The following is a 27771-nucleotide window of genomic DNA, read 5'->3' on the forward strand; positions in this document are numbered from 1 at the left end:
CCCAAACCCCCCCAAAATCCCCAAACCCCCCAAAAATCCCAATCCTCCCCCAAAATCCCCAAATCCCCCCCCAAAAATCCCAAACCCCCCAAAAATCCCAAACCCCCCCAAAATCCCCAAACCCCCCCAAAAATCCCAATCCTCCCCAAAATCCCCAAACCCACCCCCAAAAATCCCCACCCCCCCCAAAATCCCCAAACCCCCCAAAATCCCCAAACCCCCCCAAAATCCCCAAACCCCCCAAAATCCCAAACCCCCCAAAATCCCCAAACCCCCCAAAATCCCCAAACCCCCCCAAAATCCCAAACCCCCCCCAAAATCCCCAAACCCCCCCAAAATCCCCAAACCCCCCAAAATCCCCAAATCCCCCCAAAATCCCCAAACCCCCCCAAAATCCCAAACCCCCCCAAAATCCCAAACCCCCCCAAAATCCCCAAAATCCCCAAACCCCCCAAAATCCCCAAATCCCCCAAAAATCCAAACCCCCCCAAAATCCCCAAAATCCCCAAATCCCCCCCCAAAATCCCCAAACCCCCCCAAAATCCCAACCCCCCCCAAAATCCCCAAAATCCCAACCCCCCCCAAAATCCCCAAAATCCCCAACCCCCCCAAAATCCCCCCAGTTTTTGGGGTCCTCACGTGGCTCCTGGGGGCGTTTCCCCCCGGCGCCTCGGGCCCGAATTTCAGCTTCTGGTACCTGCACCTGGGGGGGCACAATTCGGGACTGGGGGGATTGGGGGCATTTTGGGGATTTGGGGGATTTTTGGGGGATTTTTGGGGTTTTTTGGGGATTTGTGGGGATTTTTTTGGGGATTTTTGGGGATTTTTTAGGATTTTTTGAGGATTTTTGGGGATTTTTTGGGATTTTTTTAGGGGATTTTTGGGATTTTTGGGGATTTTTTGGGGATTTTTTGGGGATTTTTGGGGATTTTTTGGGATTTTTTTGGGAATTTTTGGGGATTTTTTAGGGGATTTTTGGGGATTTTTTAGGGGATTTTCTGGGATTTTTGGGGATTTTTTGAGGATTTTTTGAGGATTTTTTGGGAATTTTGGGGGATTTTTTAGGGGATTTTTTGGGATTTTTAGGGGATTTTCTGAGGATTTTTTGGGGGATTTTTGGGGATTTTTTGGATTTTTTAGGGGATTTTTAGGGATTTTTGGGGATTTTTTGGGGATTTTTTGGGATTTTTTGGGATTTTTTGGGAAATTTTGGGGATTTTTTAGGGGATTTTTGGGGATTTTTTAGGGGATTTTCTGGGATTTTTGGGGATTTTCTGGGATTTTTTGGGATTTTTTGAGGATTTTTTGGGAATTTTGGGGGATTTTTAGGGGATTTTTGGGATTTTTTGGGGGATTTTTGGGGATTTTTTGGGGAATTTTTGGGGATTTTTTGGGGATTTTTTGGGGGATTTTTGGGGATTTTTTGGGGATTTTTGGGGATTTTTTGAGGGAATTTGGGGATTTTTTGGGGATTTTTTAGGGATTTTTTAGGGGATTTTCTGAGGATTTTTTAGGATTTTTTTGGATTTTTTGGGGAATTTTTGGGGATTTTTGGGGATTTTTTGAGGGAATTTGGGGATTTTTGGGGGGGATTTTTTGGGGATTTTTTGAGGATTTTTTTGGGATTTTGGGGGATTTTTGGGGATTTTTTTGGGGATTTTGGAGGATTTTTGAGGATTTTTTTAGGGGATTTTTTGGAATTTTTTAGGGGATTTTCTGAGGATTTTTTGGGGATTTTTTTGGGATTTTTTGGGGAATTTTTGGGGATTTTTGGGGATTTTTTGGGGGATTTTTTAGGGGATTTTTTGGGATTTTTTAGGGGATTTTTTGGGGCTTTTTTGGGGATTTTTTGGGGGATTTCTGGGGATTTTTTGGGGAATTTTTGGGGATTTTTTGAGGGAATTTGGGGATTTTTTGGGGATTTTTTTAGGGGATTTTTTAGGGATTTTTTTGGGATTTTTTGGGGAATTTTTGGGGATTTTTTGGGGATTTTTTGGGGATTTTCTGGGGATTTTCTGAGGATTTTTTGGGGATTTTTTGGGGGATTTTTGGGGATTTTTGGGGGATTTTTGGGGATTTTTTGGGGATTTTTTGAGGATTTTTTGGGGATTTTTTTGGGGAGATTTGGGGATTTTTTGGGGGTTTTTAGGGGGGAATTTTGGGGTTTTTTAGGTGATCTTTGGGTTTATTTTGGGTTTTTTTCTGGTGATTTTTTGGGGTTATTTTGGGTTTTTTTCTGGTAATTTTTGGGGTTATTTTGGGTTTTTTTCTGGTGATTTTTGGGGTTATTTTGGGTTTTTTTCTGGTAATTTTTGGGGTTATTTTGGGTTTTTTTCTGGTGATTTTTGGGGTTATTTTGGGTTTTTTTCTGGTAATTTTTGGGGTTATTTTGGGTTTTTTTCTGGTGATTTTTGGGGTTATTTTGGGTTTTTTTCTGGTGATTTTTGGGGCTATTTTGGGTTTTTTTCTGGTGATTTTTGGGGCTATTTTGGGATTTTTTTTCTGGTGATTTTTGGGGTTATTTGTGGTGATTTTTGCAGCTTGGGGGCGATTTTTGCCGTGGATTTTTCGCGCAAGTTTTGGGGAGATTTTTGGAGGTTTTGGAGAGATTTTTGGAAGTTTCGGGGAGATTTTTGGAGGTTTTGGGGAGATTTTTGGAGGTTTTGGGGAGATTTTTGGAATTTTTGGGGTGATTTTTGGAGGTTTTGGGGAGATTTTTGGAGGTTTTGGAGATTTTTGGAATTTTTTTGGGAGATTTTGGAGGTTTCGGGGAGATTTTTGGAGGTTTTGGGGAGATTTTTGGAGGTTTCGGGGAGATTTTTGGAGGTTTTGGGGAGATTTTTGGAGGTTTTGGGGAGACTTTTGGAGGTTTTGGGGAGATTTTTGGAGGTTTTGGGGAGACTTTTGGAGGTTTTGGGGAGACTTTTGGAGGTTTTGGGGAGATTTTTGGAAGTTTCTGGGAGATTTTTGGAGGTTTTGGGGAGATTTTTGGAATTTTTTGGGGAGATTTTTGGAAGTTTTGTGGAGATTTTTGGAGGTTTTGGGGAGATTTTTGGAATTTTTTGGGGATTTTTGGAATTTTTGGGGTGATTTTTGGAGGTTTTGGGGAGATTTTTGGAGGTTTTGGGGAGACTTTTGGAGGTTTTGGGGAGATTTTTGGAAGTTTCTGGGAGATTTTTGGAGGTTTTGGGGAGATTTTTGGAATTTTTTGGGGAGATTTTTGGAAGTTTTGTGGAGATTTTTGGAGGTTTTGGGGAGATTTTTGGAATTTTTTGGGGATTTTTGGAGGTTTTGGGGAGATTTTTGGAGGTTTTGGGGAGACTTTTGGAGGTTTTGGGGAGACTTTTGGAGGTTTTGGGGAGATTTTTGGAAGTTTTGGGGAGATTTTTGGAATTTTTTGGGGAGATTTTTGGAAGTTTTGGGGAGATTTTTGGAGGTTTCTGGGAGATTTTTGGAGGTTTTGGGGAGGTTTTTTCTTGGTGTTATTTTTTAGATTTTGAGGCTTTTTTTGGGGCAGATTTTTGGGATTTTTGGGATTTTTGCAGTGACTCAGGACACCATTTTACAACATTTGCTTTTTTAAATTCCTCCAGCGATTTTTAGGACAAATTTTGGGGTTTTTTTTGAACAATTTTCGAGCAACTTTTGTGATGATTTTTTCACCTCGAAACCCGGGACAGTTTTTTACATTTTTTTTTGGTAACTTTTCCCAAATTTTCTCAGGTGGTTTTTGGGGCCTTTTCCCCTGATTTTTACCCAATTCCTGTTCTGGTTTTATTTTTTTTTTTTTTTTTAAGGTCCCAATTAGGAATTCCGGAATTTTTTTTTTTGGGGGTTTTTTTTTGGGTTTTTTGGGATTTTTTTGGATTTTTCATCCCGACCTTTCCTGCTTGAGAGCAAATTCCAACATCCGGATTCGGCGCACGAGATCCAGCTTGAGGTGCTCCTGTCCCTTCCTCTCACCCTGCAGGAACGCCACCTGTGCCTTGGGGACATTTGGGGACATTTGGGGACACCTGGGGACACCTGGAGACACCTGGGGACACCTGGGGACACTCAGGGGACACTCAGGGGACACCTGGGGACACTCAGGGTCCTTGAGGTGCTCCTGTCCCTTCCTCTCACCCTGCAGGAACGCCACCTGTGCCTTGGGGACATTTGGGGACATTTGGGGACACCTGGGGACACCTGGAGACACCTGGGGACACCTGGGGACACTCAGGAGACACCTGGGGACACCTGGGGACACCTGGGGACACCTGGAGACACTCAGGGTCCTTGAGGTGCTCCTGTCCCTTCCTCTCACCCTGCAGGAACGCCACCTGTGCCTTGGGGACATTTGGGGACATCAGGGGACACCTGGGGACACCTGGGGACACCTGGAGACACCTGGGGACACTCAGGGGACACCTGGGGACACCTGGGGACACTCAGGAGACACCTGGGGACACCTGGGGACACTCAGGAGACACCTGGGGACACTCAGGGGACACCTGGGGACACCTGGGGACACTCAGGAGACACCTGGGGACACCTGGGGACACTCAGGAGACACCTGGGGACACTCAGGGGACACCTGGGGACACCTGGGGACACCTGGGGACACCTGGGGACACTCAGGAGACACCTGGGGACACCTGGGGACACTCAGGGTCCTTGAGGTGCTCCTGTCCCTTCCTCTCACCCTGCAGGAACGCCACCTGTGCCTTGGGGACATTTGGGGACATCAGGGGACACCTGGGGACACCTGGGGACACCTGGGGACACTCAGGGGACACCTGGGGACACTCAGGGGACACCTGGAGACACCTGGGGACACTCAGGGGACACCTGGGGACACCTGGGGACATTTGGGGACACTCAGGGGACACCTGGGGACATTTGGGACACCCAGGGGTGACAGGGACACCCTTGAGGACACCCAGGGAGTGTCCCCAGTACTGAAGGTGACGGGGAGGTGGCACTGGGAGGGTCCCCAATGCTCCTCCCAGTATCCCCAGTACCCCCATCCCAGTATCCCCAGTACCCCCCTCCCAGTATCCCCAGTATCCCCTCCCAGTATCCCCCGTGCCACTCCCAGTGTCCCCAGTGTCCCTCCCAGTATCCCCAGTATCACTCTCCCACTATCCCCAGTGCCCATCCCAGTAACTCCACACCCTTCCCAGTATCCCCACTATCCCCAGTACCCCCCCCCACTCTCCCCAGTATCCCCAGTTCCCATCCCACTACCTCCAGTATCCCCAGTACCCCTCTCCCAGTATGCCCAGTATCCCCAGTACACCCAGTACCCCATCCCAGTACCCCCAGTACCCCCCTCCCAGTATCCCCAGTGCCCATCCCACTATGCCCAGTATCCCCTCCCAGTATCCCCAGTGCCCATCCCACTATCCCCAGTATCCCCTCCCAGTATCCCCAGTACCCCCTCCCAGTATCCCCAGTATCCCCTCCCACTATCCCCAGTACCCCCCTCCCAGTATCCCCAGTACCCCCCTCCCAGTATCCCCAGTACCCCCTCCCAGTATCCCCAGTATCCCCTCCCACTATCCCCAGTACCCCCCTCCCAGTATCCCCAGTACCCCCTCCCAGTATCCCCAGTACCCCCTCCCAGTATACCCAGTACCCCCCTCCCAGTATCCCCAGTATCCCCTCCCAGTATACCCAGTACCCCCCTCCCAGTATACCCAGTACCCCCCTCCCAGTATCCCCAGTACCCCCTCCCAGTATCCCCAGTACCCCCCTCCCAGTATCCCCAGTACCCCCTCCCAGTATCCCCAGTATCCCCTCCCAGTATCCCCAGTACCCCCCTCCCAGTATCCCCAGTACCCCCTCCCAGTATCCCCAGTATCCCCACCCCCGCTCCCGCCATATCCCGGTGCCGTCCCCCGCCCCCTCCCCGGTGTCCCCACCCCCTCTCCCGCCGCCCCGGCCGCCATTTCCTCCCAAGATGGCGCCGGCAGCGGCCACCCCTCCCCCGGTGTCCCGCGGTGTCCCCGCGCTGTCCCCTCAGCGCCCGCTCCCCTCATGAGGGGAGCGCAGGCCGCCATTATCACCTGCAGCTCGGCCCTCTCCGCTTCCCACCGCCCTTTCTCCGCCTCGAAGCGCGCCCACTCGTGCTGGATGAAGTGCAGGATGCCCGGCAGGCTCAGCCCGGTTCGTACCGGGGCTTCGGAGGCGGCGGAGGCGGCTCCGGGAGCGGGAGGAGAGGGCGGACTTTGGGCCCGGACCGGCGGAGCCCGCTCGGCCGCCATGGCGGCTGCCACAAAGGGAGCCACGCGCGGCGGCGCTTCCTGCCAGAAACGGAGCCGGAAGTGCGGTGGGGGAAAAGGCGGGGCGTCGGGCGGAAGTGGCGGTGTTTAACCGGAAGTGGGCGTGGCTAAAGGAGGAAGTGCAGTGGCCGGGGCGCGGTTGCCGTGGCAACGGGAGGGGAGGGGTGAGGGGGGATTTTGGGTTTTTTTGGGGGCATTTGGGATTTTTGTTTTGGGGTTACAGGGGATTTTGGGGGAAATCTTGGGTTTGTTTGGGGGTCAGACGGGATTTTGGAGGAGTTTTTGGGGTTTTTGGGGGGTTTAGACTGGACTTCGGGGGCCTTTGGGGTTTTTTTGGGGGAGGTTTAGAGGGGATTTTAGGAGAGTTTTGGGGTTTTTTGGGGGGGTTTAGAGGGGATTTTAGGAGAGTTTTGGGGTTTTTTGGGGGGGTTTAGAGGGGATTTTAGGAGAGTTTTGGGGTTTTTTGGGGGGGTTTAGAGGGGATTTTAGGAGAGTTTTGGGGTTTTTTGGGGGGGTTTAGAGGGGATTTTAGGAGAGTTTTGGGGTTTTTTTGGGGGGGGGTTTAGAGGGGATTTTAGGAGAGTTTTGGGGTTTTTTTGGGGGGGGGTTTAGAGGGGATTTTAGGAGAGTTTTGGGGTTTTTTGGGGGGGAGGTTTAGAGGGGATTTTAGGAGAGTTTTGGGGTTTTTTTGGGGGGGGTTTAGAGGGGATTTTAGGAGAGTTTTGGGGTTTTTTTGGGGGGGGTTTAGAGGGGATTCTGGGGGAGTTTTGGGGTTTTTTGGGGGGGGGGTTTAGAGGGGATTTTAGGAGAGTTTTGGGTTTTTTTTGGGGGGGGTTTAGAGGGGATTCTGGGGGAGTTCCGGGTTTTTTTGTGAGGTTCAAAGGGGATTTGGGGGGCTTGGGGTTTTTTGCGGGGTTTTTGGGGGCGTTTTGGGGACATTTTGGGGTTTTTTTTGGGGGGGGGGGTTACAGGAGATTTTTGGGGGAGGTTTTGGATTTTTTTGGGTAGAGGGGATTTTGGGGAAGTTTGGGGTTTTTTTTGGGGGGGGGGTTTAGAGGAGATTTTTGGGGGAGTTTGGGTTTTTTTTGGGGGGGTTAGAGGAGATTTTTGGGGAAGTTTTGGGGTTTTTTGGGTAGAGGGGATTTTGGGGAAGTTTTGGGTTTTTTTGGGGGGGGCTCTTTGTGTGTTCAGAGGGAATTTTGGGTGGTTTTTAGGGGTTCCTAAGAGGTTTTTTTGTTTGTTTTGGTTTTTTTTGGGGGGGGGGGGGTCTGTGGAAGGCTAGATGGGATTTTGGGAAATTTGAGATTTTTGGGGGCTCGTTGCGGGGTTTTGGGTTTTTTGTTTTTTTTTTTTGGGGGGGGGGGGCGTTTAGGGAATATCGGGGGTCTCCAGGGAATTCTGAGGGGATTTTGGGGCGTTTTGAGGTGATCGGGGGGGATTTTTGGGGGGGATTTTTGGGGGGGATTTTTGGGGATTTTTGGGCTCTACACGCCTGCAGGGCGGGGTTTGGGCCCTCATTAATTAATCCTTCCTCATTAACAGACCCCTCATTAACGAATCCCTGATTGCCAGGTCTCTCATTAATAAACTCCTCATTAACAAGTTTTTCATTAATAAACCCCTCATTAAGAAACCCTTCATTAATGAATTACTCATTAACAAACTGTTCATTAATGAACTCTTCATTAACCAGCCTCTCATTAATGAACCCTTCATTAATGAACCCTTCATTAATAAACCCCTCATTAATAACCTCTTAATTGACGGATCTCTCATTAACAACCCCTCATTAACAGATCGCTCATTAATAAACCCCTCATTAATAAACCTATCCTTAATAAACCTGTCCTTAATAAACTTCTCATTAACAACCCCTCATTAACAGATCTCTCATTAACAACTCCTCATTAACATCCCTTTATTAACATTTCCTCTCATTAACAGATCTCTCATTAATAAATCCCTCATTAACATCCCCTCATTAACATCCCCTTATTAACATTTTCCCTCATTAACAGATCTCTCATTAACAATCCCTCATTAACAATCCCTCATTAACGTTTCCCCTCATTAACATTTCCCCTCATTAACATCTCCCCTCATTAACAACCCCTCATTAACAGATCACTCATTAATAAACCTCTCATTAGTAAACCTGTCCTTAATAAACTCCTCATTAACAACCCCTCATTAACAGATCTTTCATTAACAACCCCTCATTAACAGATTTCTCATTAACAAACCCCTCATTAACATCTCCTCATTAACATTTTCCCTCATTAACAGATCTCTCATTAACAATCCCTCATTAACATTTCCCCTCATTAACAGATCGCTCATTAATAAACCCCTCATTAATAAACCCCTCATTAGTAAACCTGTCCTTAATAAACTCCTCATTAACAACCCCTCATTAACAGATCTCTCATTAACAATCCCTCATTAACAATCCCTCATTAACAGATTTCTCATTAATAAACCCCTCATTAACATCCCCTTATTAACATTTTCCCTCATTAACAGATCGCTCATTAACAATCCCTCGTTAACATCTCCCCTCATTAACAATCCCTCATTAACAATCCCTCATTAACATCTCCCCTCATTAACATCTTCCCTCATTAACAATCCCTCATTAACATCTCCCCTCATTAACAATCCCTCATTAACAATCCCTCATTAACATCTCCCCTCATTAACAATCCCTCATTAACAATCCCTCATTAACATCTCCCCTCATTAACATCTTCCCTCATTAACAATCCCTCATTAACATCTCCCCTCATTAACAATCCCTCATTAACAATCCCTCATTAACATCTCCCCTCATTAACATCTTCCCTCATTAACAATCCCTCATTAACATCTCCCCTCATTAACAATCCCTCATTAACAATCCCTCATTAACATCTCCCCTCATTAACAATCCCTCATTAACATCTCCCCTCATTAACATCTCCCCTCATTAACAATCCCTCATTAACATCTCCCCTCATTAACATCTCCCCTCGTTAACCTTTCCCCTCCACAGCGCCGCTCCGCCGTCACCGCGAGGCGTCGCCGCCTCCGCTGAGCCGACCGCGGCTCCGCCTCCGAACCCGTTAATTAACGCCTCCAGTTAATTATCCGGCCCCCGCCGCCCACCGAGCTCGTTAATTAATTATCTGCGGCCATGAGAATCACTCCCTGCCAGGCCGCTCTGGCCGCCGCCATCGCTCTCAACCTGCTGCTCCTCCTGTGCTCGCGCTCGGCGCCCGGCGCGTCCCCCCGGTGCCGCCGTCCCGGCGGCGTCCCCGGCGTCACCGTCATCCTCCGCGACTTCGACGGTCCCGACCACGACGTGGCCGCCACCGCTCGTTCCTTCTCCTCCCTCCCCGGCGTCCCCGTCCTGGTGGTGGCCGAGGCGTCCCCGTACCCGCCGGTGCCGCTCCCGGCCGGCGTGGCCGTGCTGTCCCTCCGGCCGGAGCCTCACCGCGCGCCCCCGCGGCCGGAGCTGGCCGTGAGGACTCGCCACGTGGCTCTGGTGCCGGACGGCGCCCGCGCCGCGCCGGGGCTGCTGAGGAGGATGAGGGACGCGCTGGAGGCCGACGGAGACGCCAAGGTGGTGGCGGCGGCCGTGGGGCGGCGGAGGCCGCGGTGTTTGAGGTTGGAGGTGGACGTTAAAAAGTGGACGGTGAGGTACGGACACGGTGAGAGGGAGAGTGACTGGTGGAGGAGTGACCAGAATGACCAGAGAAATGACCAGAGGGGGAATGAGCAGAATAACCAACGGAATGACCGGTGGGATGACCAGAATGACCAGTGGAGAGATGACCAGAATGACCAGTGGAGAGATGACCAGAATGACCAGTGGAGAGATGACCAGAATGACCAGTGGAGGGAAGACCAGAATGACCAGTGGAGGGAAGACCAGAATGACCAGTGGAGAGATGACCAGAATGACCACAATGACCAGTGGACGGACGACCAATGGAGGGACGACCAATGGAGGGACGACCAGAATGCCCAACGGAACGACCGGACGAGTGACCGGCGGAGAGGCGACCACTGCGGAGCGCTGGACGGGGCCCCGGCCGTGCTGCTCCTGCGGACGCGCGACCTCTTCTCTCTGCCCTTCCCGCTGACGCGCCCCGTGGTCACCTCCCTGTCCCTCCAAGCGTCCGTCCGAGGCTGGCGCCTCCTCCTGCTGCCGGACGCCTTCCCCGCGTCCCGGCGGCCGCCGCCGTCCCCTCACGAGGAGCGCAGAGCTCGCGCCTCCCTGGACCGGCACCGCCGGACGCTGCTGGAGCAGTTGGGGATCAAGCTGGAAGTGCTGCCGGACGGGCGCCGACGCTGGCACGGCTGCGCCAAGGACACGCCGCGGTGTTTCGGCACCGTGCGCGCCCAAACCCCTCAGTACCTGCTGCAGGGGCGCTGGACGCCGCCCTGCTGCCTGCGGGCTCTGCGCGCCACGGCCCGGCACGTGCTGGCCCGGCTGGAAGAGGCCGGAGTGCGCCACTGGCTGGAGGGAGGGTCGCTCCTGGGCGCCGTCCGCCTCGGGGACATCATCCCTTGGGATTACGACGTGGACGTCGGCATTTACCGCGAGGACGTCCCCAAGTGCCGCTGGCTGGCGGCCGTGGCGGCCGCGGGCCGCCCGGTGGAGGATCCCGAAGGGTTTCTGTGGGAGAAGGCGGCCGAAGGGGAGTTTTTCCGCGTTCACTTCAGCCGGACCAACCGGCTGCACGTGGACCTGTGGCCGTTCTACGCGCGGCCCGGCGGGGTCATGACCAAGGATTCGTGGTTGGGGCACCCGCAGGACGTGGAGTTCCCCGAGAGGTTCCTGGTGCCGCTGGGCACCGTGGCCTTCGTCGGGGTGCGCGCCAGAGCCCCCAACGACCCCCGGCGCTTCCTGGAGTTCAAATTCGGGCCCGGGGTCGTCGAGAACCCCGAGTACCCCAACCCCCAGGTCAGGAGGTTGGCGCAGGACGTGGGCAATAAAAACGCTCGGTGACGTCTCTGCCGCTTGTGTCACCTGTGGGGTTCTTGTGACACCTGTGGGGTTCCTGTAACACCTGTGGGGTTCCTGTGTCACCTGTGGGGTCCCAGTGTCACCTGTGGGGTCCCAGTGTCACCTGTGGGGTCCTTGTGACACCTGTGGGGTCCTTGTGACACCTGTGGGGTTCCTGTGTCACCTGTGGGGTCCCTGTGACACCTGTGGGGTCCCAGTGTCACCTGTGGGGTCCCTGTAACACCTGTGGGGTTCCTGTGACACCTGTGGGGTTCCTGTGTCACCTGTGGGGTCCCTGTGACACCTGTGGGGTCCTTGTGACACCTGTGGGGTCCCAGTGTCACCTGTGGGGTCCCTGTAACACCTGTGGGGTCCCTGTAACACCTGTGGGGTCCCAGTGTCACCTGTGGGGTCCCAGTGTCACCTGTGGGGTCCCTGTAACACCTGTGGGGTTCCAGTGTCACCTGTGGGGTTCTTGTGACACCTGTGGGGTCCCTGTGACACCTGTGGGGTTCCTGTGTCACCTGTGGGGTTCCTGTGTCACCTGTGGGGTCCCTGTGACACCTGTGGGGTCCCAGTGTCACCTGTGGGGTCCTTGTGACACCTGTGGGGTCCTTGTGACACCTGTGGGGTTCCTGTGTCACCTGTGGGGTCCCTGTGACACCTGTGGGGTCCCAGTGTCACCTGTGGGGTCCCTGTAACACCTGTGGGGTTCCTGTGACACCTGTGGGGTCCCTGTGTCACCTGTGGGGTTCCTGTGTCACCTGTGGGGGTTCCTGTGTCACCTGTGGGGTCCCTGTGACACCTGTGGGGTTCCTGTGTCACCTGTGGGGTTCCAGTGTCACCTGTGGGGTTCCTGTGTCACCTGTGGGGTCCCAATTTCACTTTTTCACAATTTTTTATCATTTTGAACTCATTTTTCCCATTTTTGAAATATTTTATATCTCATTTTCTCCCATTTTCAATCACTTTTATCCCATTTTTTTATCATTTTCATTTCCTTTTCTCCCATTTTTAATCACTTTTATCCCATTTTTTATCATTTTCATTTCCTTTTCTCCCATTTTTAATCACTTTTATCCCATTTTTTATCATTTTCATTTCCTTTTCTCCCATTTTTAATCACTTTTATCCCATTTTCCCCATTTTTGTCTGATTTTCCCTCATTTCCCCCCCCCAATTTTTATCTCACTTCCATTTTTTTATCATTTTCATCCCATTTTCTCCCTGTTTATTTATTTATTTATTTATTTATTTATTTAAATCTCTTTTTTTTTTTTTTTCCCCCCCCCCATTTTTCCATCATTTCAAACTCATTTCTCCCCATTTGTGGTCACATTTTGGTCACTTTAATGACAAAAATTCACTTTTTTTTTTTTTGTTTTTTGTTTTGTTTTGTTCCCACAACACCGACGGGCGGGGGGAGGGGCCCACTTTTTTGGGGTTTTTTTTTTGCGTTGATTTCAGGGGGATTTTGGGGTTTTTTTTGCGTTGATTTCAGGGGGATTTTGGGTTTTTTTTTTGCGTTGATTTCAGGGGGATTTTGGGGTTTTTTTTGGGTTGATTTCAGGGGGATTTTGGGTTTTTTTTTTGCGTTGATTTCAGGGGGATTTTGGGTTTTTTTTGGGTTGATTTCAGGGGGATTTTGGGGTTTTTTTTTTGCGTTGATTTCAGGGGGATTTTGGGGTTTTTTTGGGTTGATTTCAGGGGGATTTTGGGTTTTTTTTTTTGGGTTGATTTCAGGGGGATTTTGGGTTTTTTTGGGTTGATTTTAGGGGGATTTTGGGTTTTTTTTTGCGTTGATTTCAGGGGGATTTTGGGGTTTTTTTGGGTTGATTTCAGGGGGATTTGGGGTTTTTTTTGCGTTGATTTCAGGGGGATTTTGGGGTTTTTTTTTGGGTTGATTTCAGGGGGATTTTGGGGTTTTTTTTGGGTTGATTTCAGGGGGATTTGGGGTTTTTTTGGGGGGATTTTGGGGTTTTTTGGGGGGAATTTTGGGGTTTTTTTGGGGGGGATTTTGGTGGTTTTTTTTGGGGTGATTTTGGGGGGATTTGGGGTCATTCCAGGGACTGCAGCATCAGGAGCTGCTTCAGCACCTTGGTCTGGCTCGTCTCACGGATTTCTCCTGCCAGGAACATCTCGTCCACCACGGTGTAAACCTGGGGGGAAGAGGGAAAAAAAAAAAACAAAAAACAAATTAAAAAAAAAAATGAAATAAGTTAAAAAAATAAATTTAAAAAAAAATTAAAAAAAATTTAAAAAAAAATGTAAAAAAGTTAAAAAAAACAGGAAAAAATCAAATTTGGGGGAAAAAAATTAACAAAATCGGGGGGGAAATCAAAATGGGGGGAAGGAATAACAAAATTGGGGAAAAGAAGCAAAATGGGGGAAAAAAAACAAAATTGGGGGAAAAAATCGGGGGAAAAAAATGAAAAACGGGAGGAAAAATAATAAGAAAATTGGGAAAAAAAATTGAAGTCGGGGGGAAAAAAATTAATAAAATTGGGAAAAAATCAAAATGGGGGGAAAAATCAAAATAGGGGGAAAAAATCAAAATAGGGGGAAAAAAATAACAAAAATTGGGGGAAAAAATCAAAATGGGGGGAAAAAATAACAAAATTGGGGAAAAAATCAAAATGGGGGGGAAAAAATAACAAAATTGGGGAAAAAATCAAAATGGGGGGAAAAAAAACAAAATTGGGGAAAAAATCAAAATGGGGGGAAAAAATAATAAAATTGGGGAAAAAATCAAAATGGGGGGGAAAAAATAACAAAATTGGGAAAAAAAATCGGGGGGAAATCAAAATGGGGGAAAAAATAACAAAAATTGGGGAAAAAATCAAAATAGGGGGGAAAAAAATAACAAAATTGGGAAAAAAAATTGGGAAAAAAATTAACAAAATCGCGGGGGGGAAATCAAAATAGGGGGGAAAAAATAACAAAATTGGGAAAAAAAAATCGGGAAAAATTTAACAAAATCGGGGGGGAAAAATTAATTGGGAAAAAAAATCAAAATGGGGGAAAAAATTAAAATCGGGAAAAAATCAAAATTGGGGAAAAAAATCAAAATAGGGAGGAAAAAAAATAACAAAATCGGGGGAAAAACAATCAAAATCAGGGGAAAAAAATTAACAAGATCGGGGTAAAAAATCAAAATAGGGGTAAAAAAATTAAAATTGGGGGAAAAAAAAAGAACAAAATTGGGAAAAAAAAATCAAAATGGGGGAAAAAAATTTAACAAAATCGGGGGAAAATAAATCCATAAAATTAGTGAAAAAAAAAACACCAAAACTGGATGAAAATCAGCCTCAAAAAAAAACCCCAAAATCAGTAAAACAAAACCTGAAAATCAGTAAAACAAAACCCCAAAATCGGCAAAAAAGAACTCCCCAAATTAGCCCCAAAATCCCTAAAAATCAGTCCAAAAAAACCCCAAAAAATCGGTCCAAAATCAGCCCCAAAAGCCTCCAAAATCAGTAAAACCACCCCAAAATTAGCCCCAAAAACCAGTCCAAAAAAAAATCTCCAAATCAGTAAAAAAAAAAAACCTAAAAATCAGTAAAACAAAATCCCAAAATCAGCCCCAAAAAACCCCAAATCAGCCAAAAAAATCCCCCCAAAATCAGTCCAGAAAACCCCCATAAAATCAGTTACAAAAACCCCAAAATTTGTCTAAGATCAGCCCAAAAAAACCCCCAAAATCACTTAAAGAAAACCCAAAATCAGCCCCCAAAATCAGTCTAAAAAAAACCCAAAATCAGTTTAAAAAAGCCCAAAAAAATCAGCCCCAAAACTCCCAAAATAAGCCCCAAAAACCCCCAAACTCAGTCCAAAAAAAACCTCCCAAAATCAGCCCCAAAAACCCCAAAATCAGCCCCAAAATTAAACACAAACGTCCCAAAACCAACGTTAAAAAACCCCCAAATATTGAACAAAAAAACTCCCAAGAAAACCCCAAAACCCCCAGAATGGAACCAGGACCCCCCAAACCGGAAGCAGGACCCCCAAACCGGAAGCAGGACCCCCCAAACCGGAACAAGGACCTCCCAAACCGGTAGCAGGACCCCCCCCAAACCGGAAGCAGGACCTCCCAAACCGGAACAAGGACCTCCCAAACCGGAAGCAGAACCCCCCCAACTGGAACCAGGACTCTCCCAAACCGGAACAAGGACCTCCCAAACCGGAAGCAGAACCCCCAAACCGGACCCAGAACCCCCCAAACCGGAAACAGAACCCCCCAAACCGGAAGCAGGACTCCCCAAACCGGAAGCAGAACCCCCCCAACCCCTCACCTTGTAGAAGTTGAAGACCAGGTCGAGCTCGCAGACGTTGTGGAAGTACTCATTGAGCACCTGCACCCAATTAACAGCCCCCAATTAATTAATAGCCCTCAGTTAATTAACAGCCCCCAATTAATTAACAGCCCCCAATTAATTAATGGCCCCCAATTATCAACGGCCCCCAATTAACAACCCCCAGTTAATTAACAGCACCCAATTATCAACAGCCCCCAATTAATTAACAGCCCCCAATTAATTAACGGCCCCCAATTAATTAACGGCCCCCAATTATCAACGGCCCCCAATTAATTAACAGCCCCCAATTAATTAACAGCCCCCAATTATCAACGGCCCCCAATTAATTAACAGCCCCCAGTTAATTAACGGCCCCCAATTAATTAACAACCCCCAATTAATTAATGGCCCCCAATTATCAACGGCCCCCAATTAACAGCCCCCAGTTAATTAACAGCCCCCAGTTAATTAACAGCCCCCAATTAATTAACAGCCCCCAATTATCAACAGCCCCCAGTTAATTAACAGCCCCCAATTAATTAACAGCCCCCAATTATCAATGGCCCCCAGTTAATTAACAGCCCCCAATTATCAACAGCCCCCAATTAATCAACAGCCCCCAATTAATTAACAGCCCCCAATTAATTAACAGCCCCCAATTATCAATACCTCCCCTGTTATCGATACCCCCCGTTATCGCGGCTCTGGGCGTGGCAGGGCGTGGCGGGGGAAGGGAGCAGGTGCTGCAGGTGCTGCTCACCTCCACGAAGTTGTGGATGGCCTCCAGGTACGCCAGGTTGTTGTCGGTGACGTCCACGCAGATGCAGAAATAGAGCCCGGCGTAGCGACGGTAAATGATCTTGAAATTGCGGAACTGGGGGAAATGGGACAGACTGGGATGGACTGGGAGGGACTGGGAGGGACTGGGAGGGACTGGGAGGGGACTGGGAGGGACTGGGAGGGACTGGGATGGGACTGGGAGGGACTGGGAGGGACTGGGATGGAACTGGGAGGGACTGGGAGGGACTTGGAGGGACTGGGAGGGAACTGGGATGGACTGGGAAGGACTGGGATGGAACTGGGATGGGACTGGGATGGACTGGGAGGGACTGGGAGGGGACTGGGATGGACTGGGAGGGACTGGGAGGGGACTGGGATGGACTGGGAGGGGACTGGGATGGACTGGGAGGGACTGGGAGGGACTGGGATGGAACTGGGAGGGACTGGGAGGGACTGGGAGGGACTGGGATGGAACTGGGAGGGACTGGAAGGGACTGGGATGGAACTGGGATGGAACTGGGATGGGACTGGGATGGGACTGGGATGGAACTGGGATGGGACTGGGAGGGACTGGGATGGAACTGGGATGGAACTGGGATGGGACTGGGATGGAACTGGGAGGGACTGGAAGGGACTGGGATGGAACTGGGATGGACTGGGAGGGACTGGGAGGGACTGGGATGGAACTGGGATGGACTGGGATGGAACTGGGATGGAACTGGGATGGAACTGGGATGGGACTGGGAGGGACTGGGATGGAACTGGGATGGACTGGGAGGGACTGGGATGGAACTGGGATGGACTGGGATGGACTGGGATGGAACTGGGAGAGATTGGGATGGAACTGGGAGGGGACTGGGATGGACTGGGAGGGACTGGGATGGAACTGGGATGGACTGGGAGGGACTGGGATGGACTGGGATGGACTGGGAGGGACTGGGAGGGACTGGGATGGACTGGGAGTGTCCCCAGCTCCTTCTGACCCCAATCCCCTCCATTGCCCCAAACCCTGAGACTTGGGGGGGAAAATGGCAAATTTGGTGTAAAAAACGTCAATTTTGGAATAAAAAAAGACAATTTTGTCCCAAGAATGGCGATTTTTGATTAAAAAATGTCAATTTTGGGTTAAAATTGGTGATTTTGGGGTAAAAAAAGACAATTTTGGAATAAAAAAAGACAATTTTGTCCAAAAAATGGCGATTTTGGGTTAAAAATGTCAATTTTGGGTTAAAATTGGTGATTTGGGGGTAAAAAAAGACAATTTTGGAATAAAAAAAGACAATTTTGTCCAAAAAATGGTGATTTTGGGTTAAAAATGTCAATTTTGGGTTAAAATTGGTGATTTTGGGGTAAAAAAAGTGAATTTTGGAATAAAAAAAGACAATTTTGTCCAAAAAATGGTGATTTTGGGGTAAAAATGTCAATTTTGGGTTAAAATTGGTGATTTTGGTGTAAAAAAAGTGAATTTTGGAATAAAAAAAGACAATTTTGTCCAAAAAATGGCAATTTTGGTGTAAAAAAATGTCAAGTAAATAAATGACTATTTTATCCTAAGAATGGCGATTCTGGGGTTAAAAAAATGTCGATTTTGGGTTAAAATTGGTGATTTTGGGGTAAAAAAAGTGAATTTTGGAATAAAAAAGATAATTTTGTCCAAAAAATGGGATTTTGGTGTTAAAAATGTCAATTTCGGAATAAGAAATGACTATTTTGTCCTAAGTATGGTGATTTTGGGGTAAAAAATGTCAATTTTGGGTTAAAATTGGTGATTTTGGTGTAAAAAAAGACAATTTTGGAATAAAAAAAGACAATTTTGTCCAAAAAATGGTGATTTTGGGGTAAAAATGTCAATTTTGGGTTAAAATTGGTGATTTTGGTGTAAAAAAAGACAATTTTGGAATAAAAAAAGACAATTTTGTCCAAAAAATGGCGATTTTGGGGTAAAAATGTCAATTTTGGGTTAAAATTGGTGATTTTGGGGTAAAAAAAGACAATTTTGGAATAAAAAAAGACAATTTTGTCCAAAAAATGGTGATTTTGGGTTAAAAATGTCAATCTTGGGTTAAAATTGGTGATTTTGGGGTAAAAAAAGTGAATTTTGGAATTAAAAAAGACAATTTTGTCCAAAAAATGGTGATTTTGGGTTAAAAATGTCAATTTTGGGTTAAAATTGGTGATTTTGGTGTAAAAAAAGACAATTTTGGAATAAAAAAAGACAATTTTGTCCAAAAAATGGTGATTTTGGGGTAAAAATGTCAATTTTGGGTTAAAATTGGTGATTTTGGTGTAAAAAAAGTGAATTTTGGAATTAAAAAAGACAATTTTGTCCAAAAAATGGCAATTTTGGTGTAAAAAAAAAAATGTCAATTTTGGTGTTAAAAATGTCAATTTTGGAGTAAATAAATGACTATTTTATCCTAAGAATGGCGATTCTGGGGTTAAAAAAAATGTCGATTTTGGGTTAAAATTGGTGATTTTGGGGTAAAAAAAGTGAATTTTGGAATAAAAAAGATAATTTTGTCCAAAAAATGGGATTTTGGTGTTAAAAATGTCAATTTCGGAATAAGAAATGACTATTTTGTCCTAAGTATGGTGATTTTGGGGTAAAAAATGTCAATTTTGGGTTAAAATTGGTGATTTTGGTGTAAAAAAAGTGAATTTTGGAATAAAAAAAGACAATTTTGTCCAAAAAATGGTGATTTTGGGGTAAAAAATGTCAATTTTGGGTTAAAATTGGTGATTTGGGGGTAAAAAAAGACAATTTTGGAATAAAAAAAGACAATTTTGTCCAAAAAATGGTGATTTTGGGTTAAAAATGTCAATTTTGGGTTAAAATTGGTGATTTTGGTGTAAAAAAAGACAATTTTGGAATAAAAAAAGACAATTTTGTCCAAAAAATGGTGATTTTGGGGTAAAAATGTCAATTTTGGGTTAAAATTGGTGATTTTGGTGTAAAAAAAGACAATTTTGGAATAAAAAAAGACAATTTTGTCCCAAAAATGGTGATTTTGGGTTAAAAATGTCAATTTTGGGTTAAAATTGGTGATTTTGGTGTAAAAAAAAGTGAATTTTGGAATTAAAAAAGACAATTTTGTCCAAAAAATGGCGATTTTGGGTTAAAAATGTCAATTTTGGGTTAAAATTGGTGATTTTGGTGTAAAAAAAGTGAATTTTGGAATAAAAAAAGACAATTCTGTCCAAAAAATGGTGATTTTTGGTTAAAATTGGTGATTTTGGGGTAAAAAAAAGTGAATTTTGGAATAAAAAAAGACAATTTTGTCCAAAAAAATGGCAATTTTGGTGTAAAAAAAAAAAAGTCAATTTAGGTGTTAAAAATGTCAATTTTGGAGTAAATAAATGACTATTTTATCCTAAGAATGGCGATTCTGGGGTTAAAAAAAATGTCGATTTTGGGTTAAAATTGGTGATTTTGGTGTAAAAAAAAAAAAAAAAAAAGCCCATTCCGGTGCAGAAAAAGTCAATTTTGGCGTAGGGAAGGTGAGTTCAGGTGGCAAAAGGAGAGCAGGGGGGGCTCTCACCTCGACGAAGTTGGTGTGCTTGGCGTCCCTGACGGTGACCACGGCGTGCACCTCCTCGATGAGCTTCTGCTTCTCGTCGTCGTCAAACTGCATGTACCACTTGGCCAGGCGAGTCTTCCCCGCCCGGTTCTGGATCAGGATGAAGCGGATCTGCCCCGCAATTCCAGGGAAAAAAATGGGATTTTGGGAGGGTTAAAAATTGGGGGAAAATCGGGGAAATTCTGTCCTGAAAATTGACGTTTTTGTCAGCATCGAAATTGGGATTTTATTGCAATATCCCAGCTCGGTTCTGGAGCAGGATGAAGCGAATCTGCCCCGCAATTCCCAGAAAAAAAACAGGTTTTGGGAATGTTAAAAATTAGGGAAAATTGGAAAAATTCTGTCCCTGAAATTTGAATTTATTTGTCGTCGAAATTCCCGTTTTGTCATCACTGAAATTCGGATTTTATTCCGATTTAAGGGAGAGTTCCCAGCCCGGTTCTGGGTCAGGATGAAGCGGATCTGCCCCGCAATTCCAGGGAAAAAAATGGGATTTTGGGAGGGTTAAAAATTGGGGAAAAATCGGGGAAATTCTGTCCTGAAAATTGACGTTTTTGTCAGCATCGAAATTGGGATTTTATTGCAATATCCCAGCCCGGTTCTGGAGCAGGATGAAGCGGATCTGCCCCGCAATTCCCAGAAAAAAATAGGTTTTGGGAATGTTAAAAATTAGGGAAAATTGGAAAAATTCAGTCCCTGAAATTTGAATTTATTTGTCGCCGAAATTCCCGTTTTGTCATCACTGAAATTCGGATTTTATTCCGATTTAAGGGAGAGTTCCCAGCCCGGTTCTGGATCAGGATGAAGCGGATCTGCCCCGCAATTCCAGGAAAAAAATGGGATTTTGGGAGGGTTAAAAATTGGGGAAAAATCGGGGAAATTCTGTCCTGAAAATTGACGTTTTTGTCAGCATCGAAATTGGGATTTTATTCCGATTTAAGGGAGAGTTCCCAGCCCGGTTCTGGAGCAGGATGAAGCGGATCTGCCCCGCAATTCCAGGAAAAAAATGGGATTTTGGGAGGGTTAAAAATTGGGGAAAAATCGGGGAAATTCTGTCCTAAAAATTCACGTTTTTGTCAGCATCGAAATTGGGATTTTATTGCAATATCCCAGCCCGGTTCTGGAGCAGGATGAAGCGGATCTGCCCCGGAATTCCAGGAAAAAAAATGGGATTTTGGGAGGGTCAGAAATTGGGGAAAAATCGGGGAAATTCTGTCCTAAAAATTCATGTTTTTGTCAGCATCGAAATTGGGATTTTATTGCAATATCCCAGCCCGGTTCTGGATCAGGATGAAGCGGATCTGCCCCGGAATTCCAGGAAAAAAAATGGGATTTTGGGAGGGTCAGAAATTGGGGAAATATCGGGGAAATTCTGTCCCAAAAATTCACATTTTTGTCATCACTGAAATTCGGATTTTATTCCGATTTAAGGGAGAGTTCCCAGCCCGGTTCTGGAGCAGGATGAAGCGGATCTGCCCCGCAATTCCAGGAAAAAAATGGGATTTTTGGGAGTTTCAAAACCACCCCGAAATCCCCTCATTAAACCCCAAAAATAATGAAAACCCCTCAGGACCCCTCAAAAAAACCCCAAATACTGAAAATCCCCCAAGACACCCAAAAATCTCCTCACAAAAAATCTAAAATAGTGAATCCCCCCCTCGAAACGCCCCCAAATAGTGGAAAAATCCCAAAATCCCTTCAGAAAAAAAACCAAAATAATAAAACTCCTCCAGAACCCCCTAAAAGACCCCAAATACTGAAAATCCCCCAAGACACCCAAAAAATCTCGTCACAAAAAATCTAAAATAGTGAATTCCCTCTCAAAACGACCCCAAATAATGGAAAAAAACTGAAAATCCCCTCAGGAAAAAAACAAAAACAAAATAGTGAAACCTCTCCAGAATCCCCTAAAAGACCCCAAATACTGAAAATCCCCCAAGACACCCAAAAATCTCCTCACAAAAAATCTAAAATAGTGAATCCCCCCTCGAAACGACCCCAAATACTGGAAAAAAAAACCAAAAATCCCCTCAGAAAAAAACCCCAAAATAGTGAAACCCCTGCAGAACCCCCTAAAATACCCCAAATACTGAAAATCCCCCAAGATAACCCAAAAATCTCCTCACAGAAAATCTCAAATAGTGAATTCTCCCCTCAAAACGACCCCAAATACTGGAAAAAAACAAAAATCCCCTCAGAAAAAAAACCAAAATAATAAAACCCCTCCAGAACCCCCTAAAAGACCCCAAATACTGAAAATCCCCCAAGACACCCAAAAAATCTCGTCACAAAAAATCTAAAATAGTGAATTCCCTCTCAAAACGACCCCAAATAATGGAAAAAAACTGAAAATCCCCTCAGGAAAAAAACAAAAACAAAATAGTGAAACCTCTCCAGAATCCCCTAAAAGACCCCAAATACTGAAAATTCCCCAAGATACCCCAAAAATCTCCTCACAAAAAATCTAAAATAGTGAATCCCCCCTCGAAACGACCCCAAATACTGGAAAAAAAAACCAAAAATCCCCTCAGAAAAAAACCCCAAAATAGTGAAACCCCTGCAGAACCCCCTAAAATACCCCAAATACTGAAAATCCCCAAGATAACCCAAAAATCTCCTCACAGAAAATCTCAAATAGTGAATTCTCCCCTCAAAACGACCCCAAATACTGGAAAAAAACAAAAATCCCCCCAGAAAAAAAAACCAAAATAATAAAACCCCTCCAGAACCCCCTAAAAGACCCCAAATACTGAAAATTCCCCAAGATACCCCAAAAATCTCGTCACAAAAAATCTAAAATAGTGAATTCTCCCCTCAAAACGACCCCAAATAATGGAAAAAAATCCCAAAATCCCCTCAGAAAAAAAAACCAAAATAGTGAAACCTCTCCAGAATCCCCTAAAAGACCCCAAATACTGAAAATCCCCCAAGACACCCAAAAATCTCCTCACAAAAAATCTAAAATAGTGAATCCCCCCCTCGAAACGACCCCAAATACTGGAAAAAACCAAAAATCCCCCCAGAAAAAAAAACCAAAATAGTGAAACCCGCCCTCAGAACCCCCCTCCCCCCCAGTCTCCCCTCAGGGCTCTCCAGGCCCGAGGCCGCCCCCGGGTCCTTCCCCCCCGGTCCCGACCCTCCCTATTCCCGCTATCCCCGTGTCCTTCCCGCTTCTCCGCTGCCCGCGGGGGGGGGGGGGGGGGGTGGTCTCACCATGGCGGTACCGGCCCGAGACCCTCCCGGTTCCGCTCCCGGTTCCGCTCCCGGTTCCGCCCCCCCGCCCTCACGGCCAGGCCCCGCCGCTTCCCGCCTCCGCCAGGGGGCGCCCCCCGCGCCTCACGCACTGCGCCTGCGCGGGGCCTCCCGTTCCCGCCCTTTCCCCCCCCCCCCTCTCTCTCAGCCCTCACGTTTCCCGCCCCTCCCTCAAATTCCCGCCCCGATCCCTAAAATTCTCATCGCCCCCCTCCCCAAATTCCCGGGGATGAAAGAGAGGAGGGGTCACAAGGAGATTTATGAGCCCCCTCCCCAAATTCCCCGCTTAAGCCCCTCCCACTCCTCTCATAGCCCCGCCCCTTTTCTCACTCCCCCTCCCATTCCGATTTGCTGCCCCGCCCGTTCCTCCCCCACGCCCCTCCAAACCACGCCCTAAACCCCTCCCTTCCAACCCCTCCCATTCCCACCCCCCACCCCAAAATTCCCGTTTTTTTGCCCCGCACCAAAATTCCCGTTTTTCTCCCATCAAAATTCCCGTTTTCCCCGTCCCCCCACTAAAATTCCCAGTTCTCTCCTCCAAGCCCCGCCCCCTTTTCTTTAGCCCCGCCCCCTCCCGCCGCTCCCCTCACGGTGCCGCCCCTCCCCTCCCGCCGCGCACGCGCTCCCGCCATTCCCCCCCCCCCCCCTCCCCCCTCCGTGATCGGGAAGGCGGAGGGAGGAGGAGGAGGAGGAGGAGGAGGAGGAGGAGGAGGAGGCGGCTGAGGGCTGAGTGGGGCGGGAGGGGGGTGGGGGGGGGGGGGGGTTAGAGGAGGAGGAAGGCGCCGCCGCCATTACAGGCCGAGCCCGCCCCGGCGGCCCCCGCCGCCCTCGCCCCGCCCGCCGCCGCCGCCCCGAGCGCGGACATGGCGCTGCCGCCTCCTCCCGCCGCCCCCGGCCCGGCCCGATGCCGCCGCCGCCGCCGCTTCTCCGGTAAGAAGAAAAATAAAAAAAAAAAAAAAAAAAAAAAAAAATCTCGTCGTCGTCACACCCCCCCCCCCCACCTCCTTCACGTTCAGCGCCACTATCGCCGCCTTTTTCTTCGGAATCCTTTCCTCTCTTTCCCCCCCCTTCCCCCCCCCCCCCCCCCAAAAAAGAACAATGGGCCGCCCCACCCCCGCCTGCCGCGCGCCCGCCGGGCCGGCCCATGGCCCCCGCGGGGGGGGGAGCCGGCCCGTGAGGGGGGCCCGGGAGAGACCACCCCCCGTGGGGGGGAGGGGGGGAAGAGACCCCCAATCCCTCCCCTCTGTCTCTCTCTCTCTCTCTCTCTCTTGCTCCATCCCCCCCCATCCGTTCGTTCTTAATGGTCCCGCCGCCCATTCATGGGGGGCTGAGGGGGGGAGACCCCCGGGAGGGGGAACCCTAATTTGGGGGGGAGGGGGGGAATGGGAGGGGAGACCCCTCCCCCAGTTAGGGAATGGGGCCTGGAGGGGGAGACCCCGAATTTGACGGGGGGGGGGGGGGGGTGGGGGGAGATCCCAAATTTGGGGGGGTATTGGGAGGGGACATGCTCAGTTTGGGGGAGGGGATAGTGGGGAGGGAGACCCCCAATTTAGGGAGCGGGATTTGAGGGATTGATCCCAAATTTGGGGAGGGGAATGGGAGGGGAGACCCCGAATTTAAGGGGGGGGGGGGGGGGGGGGGATAGACTCTCAATTTGGGGAGGGGTACAGGGAGGGGAGACCCAAAATTTGGGGGGGGGTATTAGGAAGAGACATGCCAAAATTGGGGAGGGGGAATTTGAGGGATTGATCCGAAATTGGGGAGGGGGTACAGGGAGGGGAGACCCCCAAATGTGGGGAGGGGAGACCCCCCATTTTGGGGAGGGGGTCTGGAAAGGGAGACGCCCCTCAAATTAGGGGAGTGAAGACCCCCAATTAGGGGAGACCCCCCACTTAAGGAGAGACCCCAAATTAGGGGAGGGGGGACCCCCCCCCCCAATTTGGAATGACCCCCAATGAAGAGAATCCCTTCAGATCCCCCTCCTCAAATTTGGCATCCCCTCAAATCTCCCTCCCCAAATTTTGGGGATCCTCCCTCAAATCCCCTTCCCCAAATTTTGGGGATCCTTCCCAAATTTGGGATCAACCCCTCAAATCCCCCTCCCCAGATTAGGAGATTCCCCCATCAAATCCCCCTCCCCAAATTTGGGGATTCCCCCCCCCCCCCCCCCCCAAATTCCCCTCCCCAAATTCGGGATCCCCCTCCCCAAATTTTGGGATCAATCGGGGGAGGGACTTCCCAAAATCCCTCAATTTTCCTCCCAAATCTCCTTTGGGATTTTCCCTTTTTTTTTCTCCATTTTTGGGGGAAAATTTGGGATTTTTCCAACAACTCTGAGACCCCCAAAGACCCCCCCCAAATTCCCCCCATTTTTTTTTCCCGGAGTTCTTGGCATCCTCAGCCACCAAAAAAAGCCAAAAAAGCTCCTTTTTATTCCCAAAAAAAATTCCCGGCGGGAGACGAAGCCTCACACAAAGATCTTTTCTCCTGGCTTTTTTTTTGGGGGGGGTTTCCATGGAAAACAGGGGGGTTCCCATTCCCTGAGAATTTTGGGATTTTTTGGGATTTTTTGGGATTTTTTTTAGTATTTTTGTGGGATTTTTTAAAGGAATTTTTTGGGATTGTTTAGGATTATTTGGGGATTTTTAGGGGATTATTTTGGGATGTTTTAAAGGATTTTTTTGCGATTTTTTTGGGGATTTTTAAAATTATTTTTGGGGGATATTTTTGGGGGGATTTTTTTTTTTTAATTTTTGGGGTTTTTCAGGACAAAAATTTTGCTTTTCCTACCTGGAATTTGGAGCCTCCATCCCAAACTTTGGGATTTCTCCTCCCGCCCTCACAATTTGGGAATGGGAGACACAAAAAGTTGGGAAAAACTCCAAATTTTAGGGGGAAAACCTGAATTTCAGTTATTTTTCCTGGTTTTTATCCCTTATTCCCAATTCTTAAATCCCCTTTTCCCTTCTGGATTTCCCATTTTCCTCCAAAGTTCCCAAAAATTGAGGCTCCTGTGGTTCCAAGAGGCCCAAAATTCCCAATTTTGGGACTTTCCTGGTGGTTGGGAATTCCAAATCTGGGATTTTTTTCTTGGATTTTCTGATTTTTTTCCCTCATTTTTTTCTGTGCTGATTTTTTTGGCAAAAATTGGGAGATTTCTGGGAAGACTTTTGGAATTTTCCTGGATTTAGCGACGGGAAAACCCCAAATAATTCAGTGTGATCCCACTGGGAGGGAAAATCCTCTGAAAATCCAACATTTTAGGGCCATTCTTGATCCCAAATGCCTGGAAAAAGTGTTTTGGAAAAGGAGTTTCCTGGAATTCCAGGAAAACAGGGAATTATTTCCTATTAAAAAAAAAAAAAAAGGAAAAATTGGAAAAAAGAGGGAAAATTCGGGGAAAAAAAAAAATTACGAGGGATTTTGAGATAAAAACCTGGAAAATCCTTGGGATTTCCCCCAAATCCTTGGAGAAGCGCGATTTGGATGGGTTTGAAATCCATCCCAAATTCCCTGAAATTCCAGGATAATCCCAAATTCCCGCATCCCAAACCCTCCTGGAGTTGTTCCCATCCCAAAATCCCCAAATTTTCCAACTTTTACCCCAAAATTCCTGAATATTTTTCACTCCTGAGCATTGGGTTGGGGATTCCTGGTCCTCATTTGGGATTTTTTTCCAGGGAGAAGCATCCAGGATGATTTTTTTGGGATGGGAGAGCATCCCAGAAATCCCAAAAATTTGGATTAGTGGCTTTGAGATGTCCTAAAATTTGGGAAAAAGCATCCCAGAAACTCCCAAAAATTGGGATTGGCAGCTTTGGGATATCACAAAACTTGGGAAAAGCATCCCAGAAATTCCAAAAATTTGGATTTGCAGCTTTGGGATGTCCCAAAATTTGGGAATGTCAGCTCCAGGACACCCCTGAAGTTGGGAATGATGGCTTTGGGATGTCCCAAAACTTGGGAGAATCACCCCAGAAAATTCCAAAAATTGGGAATGACGGCTCCAGGACACCCTAAAAATTGGGATCAGCATTCCCAGAAATCCCAAACCTCAAGAAGCAACAACTCCACGATTCCCAAAATCCCCCAAATGCCCAAATTCCCTGCGGGCTCCCGGAAGAAAATTCCATGAAAACCTGAGCGGAGCTTTGGCACCGAGGTCATTCCCCTCCGGCAAATCCCAACCTGGAGCCGCGCCCGGAATTTCAGGATCGGGGCTGGGAGAAAACCTTAATTTTTGGGGGGAAAATTTTGGGGATTTTTCCCCGTTTTCCGAGGGGATTTTTTTTTTTTTTTTTTTGACGGTTTTCAGGCAGATTTTTTCCGAGGAAAGGAGGAAAATTTCTTCTCATGCCGTGGATTCCATGGGAATTAACGGAGCGGGTGCCTCTTTCCTGGACTTTGGAGTCAATCAGTAACTCCTGACTCAGGGGATTCCAGGGAAAGTGAAAGTCGGGAACGGCCCCAAATCGGGAATTTTCGGGTGCTCAAAGTCGGAGTTTCCAGCTCCGGAACATATCTGGGTGAGGATTCATCCCCGGGAATTTTGGGAATTGTTTTTTGTGCGAATTTTGAGGATTTTTTGGGGTGCGTGTAGAAGGAGAAGT

The 27771-nt window shown here is 47.5% G+C and overlaps 3 protein-coding genes across 3 annotated transcripts in view; 1 reads left to right on the top strand and 2 right to left on the bottom strand.

Moving 5' to 3' along the window:
* The window catches only part of STRN4 (striatin 4), an 8037-nt gene extending 1744 nt beyond the window's left edge, over positions 1 to 6293 (bottom strand). The window contains exons 1-3 of the mRNA XM_062512441.1: positions 6051 to 6293; positions 3882 to 3985; positions 640 to 703 (exon numbers count right to left, since the gene is read on the bottom strand). Coding sequence (XP_062368425.1) covers positions 640 to 703; positions 3882 to 3985; positions 6051 to 6248 — 366 coding nt within the window. The 5' untranslated portion in view covers positions 6249 to 6293. The remainder of the gene's footprint in view (positions 1 to 639; positions 704 to 3881; positions 3986 to 6050) is intronic.
* FKRP (fukutin related protein) lies at positions 6288 to 11263 on the top strand. The gene is made up of 2 exons (XM_062512513.1): positions 6288 to 6313; positions 9298 to 11263. The coding sequence occupies exon 2, from the start codon at positions 9439 to 9441 to the stop codon at positions 11257 to 11259; it is 1821 nt and encodes a 606-aa protein (XP_062368497.1). The 5' UTR covers positions 6288 to 6313; positions 9298 to 9438; the 3' UTR covers positions 11260 to 11263.
* Positions 11264 to 11615: 352 nt separating this feature from the next.
* AP2S1 (adaptor related protein complex 2 subunit sigma 1) lies at positions 11616 to 23209 on the bottom strand. The gene is made up of 5 exons (XM_062512516.1): positions 23123 to 23209; positions 19871 to 20020; positions 16312 to 16425; positions 15549 to 15608; positions 11616 to 13415 (listed from the first exon to the last, which is right to left on the bottom strand). Exons 1-5 carry the CDS (start codon positions 23123 to 23125, stop codon positions 13314 to 13316), a joined length of 429 nt encoding a protein of 142 aa, XP_062368500.1. The 5' UTR covers positions 23126 to 23209; the 3' UTR covers positions 11616 to 13313.
* Between the last annotated feature and the right edge of the window lie 4562 nt (positions 23210 to 27771).

Source organism: Cinclus cinclus, chromosome 37, assembly GCF_963662255.1.
Source record: "Cinclus cinclus chromosome 37, bCinCin1.1, whole genome shotgun sequence".
Taxonomy (NCBI): domain Eukaryota; kingdom Metazoa; phylum Chordata; class Aves; order Passeriformes; family Cinclidae; genus Cinclus; species Cinclus cinclus.

What these genes read in the sequence shown, in the direction of transcription:
- FKRP (XM_062512513.1), top strand. Translation starts at nt 9,439, where the DNA reads ATGAGAATCACTCCCTGCCAGGCCGCTCTGGCCGCCGCCATCGCTCTC.
- AP2S1 (XM_062512516.1), bottom strand. An exon ending in AGCACACCAACTTCGTCGAG is followed by an intron (nt 16,426 to 19,870) that starts GTGAGAGCCCCC and finishes CATTTCCCCCAG; the next exon opens with TTCCGCAATTTCAAGATCAT. An exon ending in CCATCCACAACTTCGTGGAG is followed by an intron (nt 15,609 to 16,311) that starts GTGAGCAGCACC and finishes AATTGGGTGCAG; the next exon opens with GTGCTCAATGAGTACTTCCA.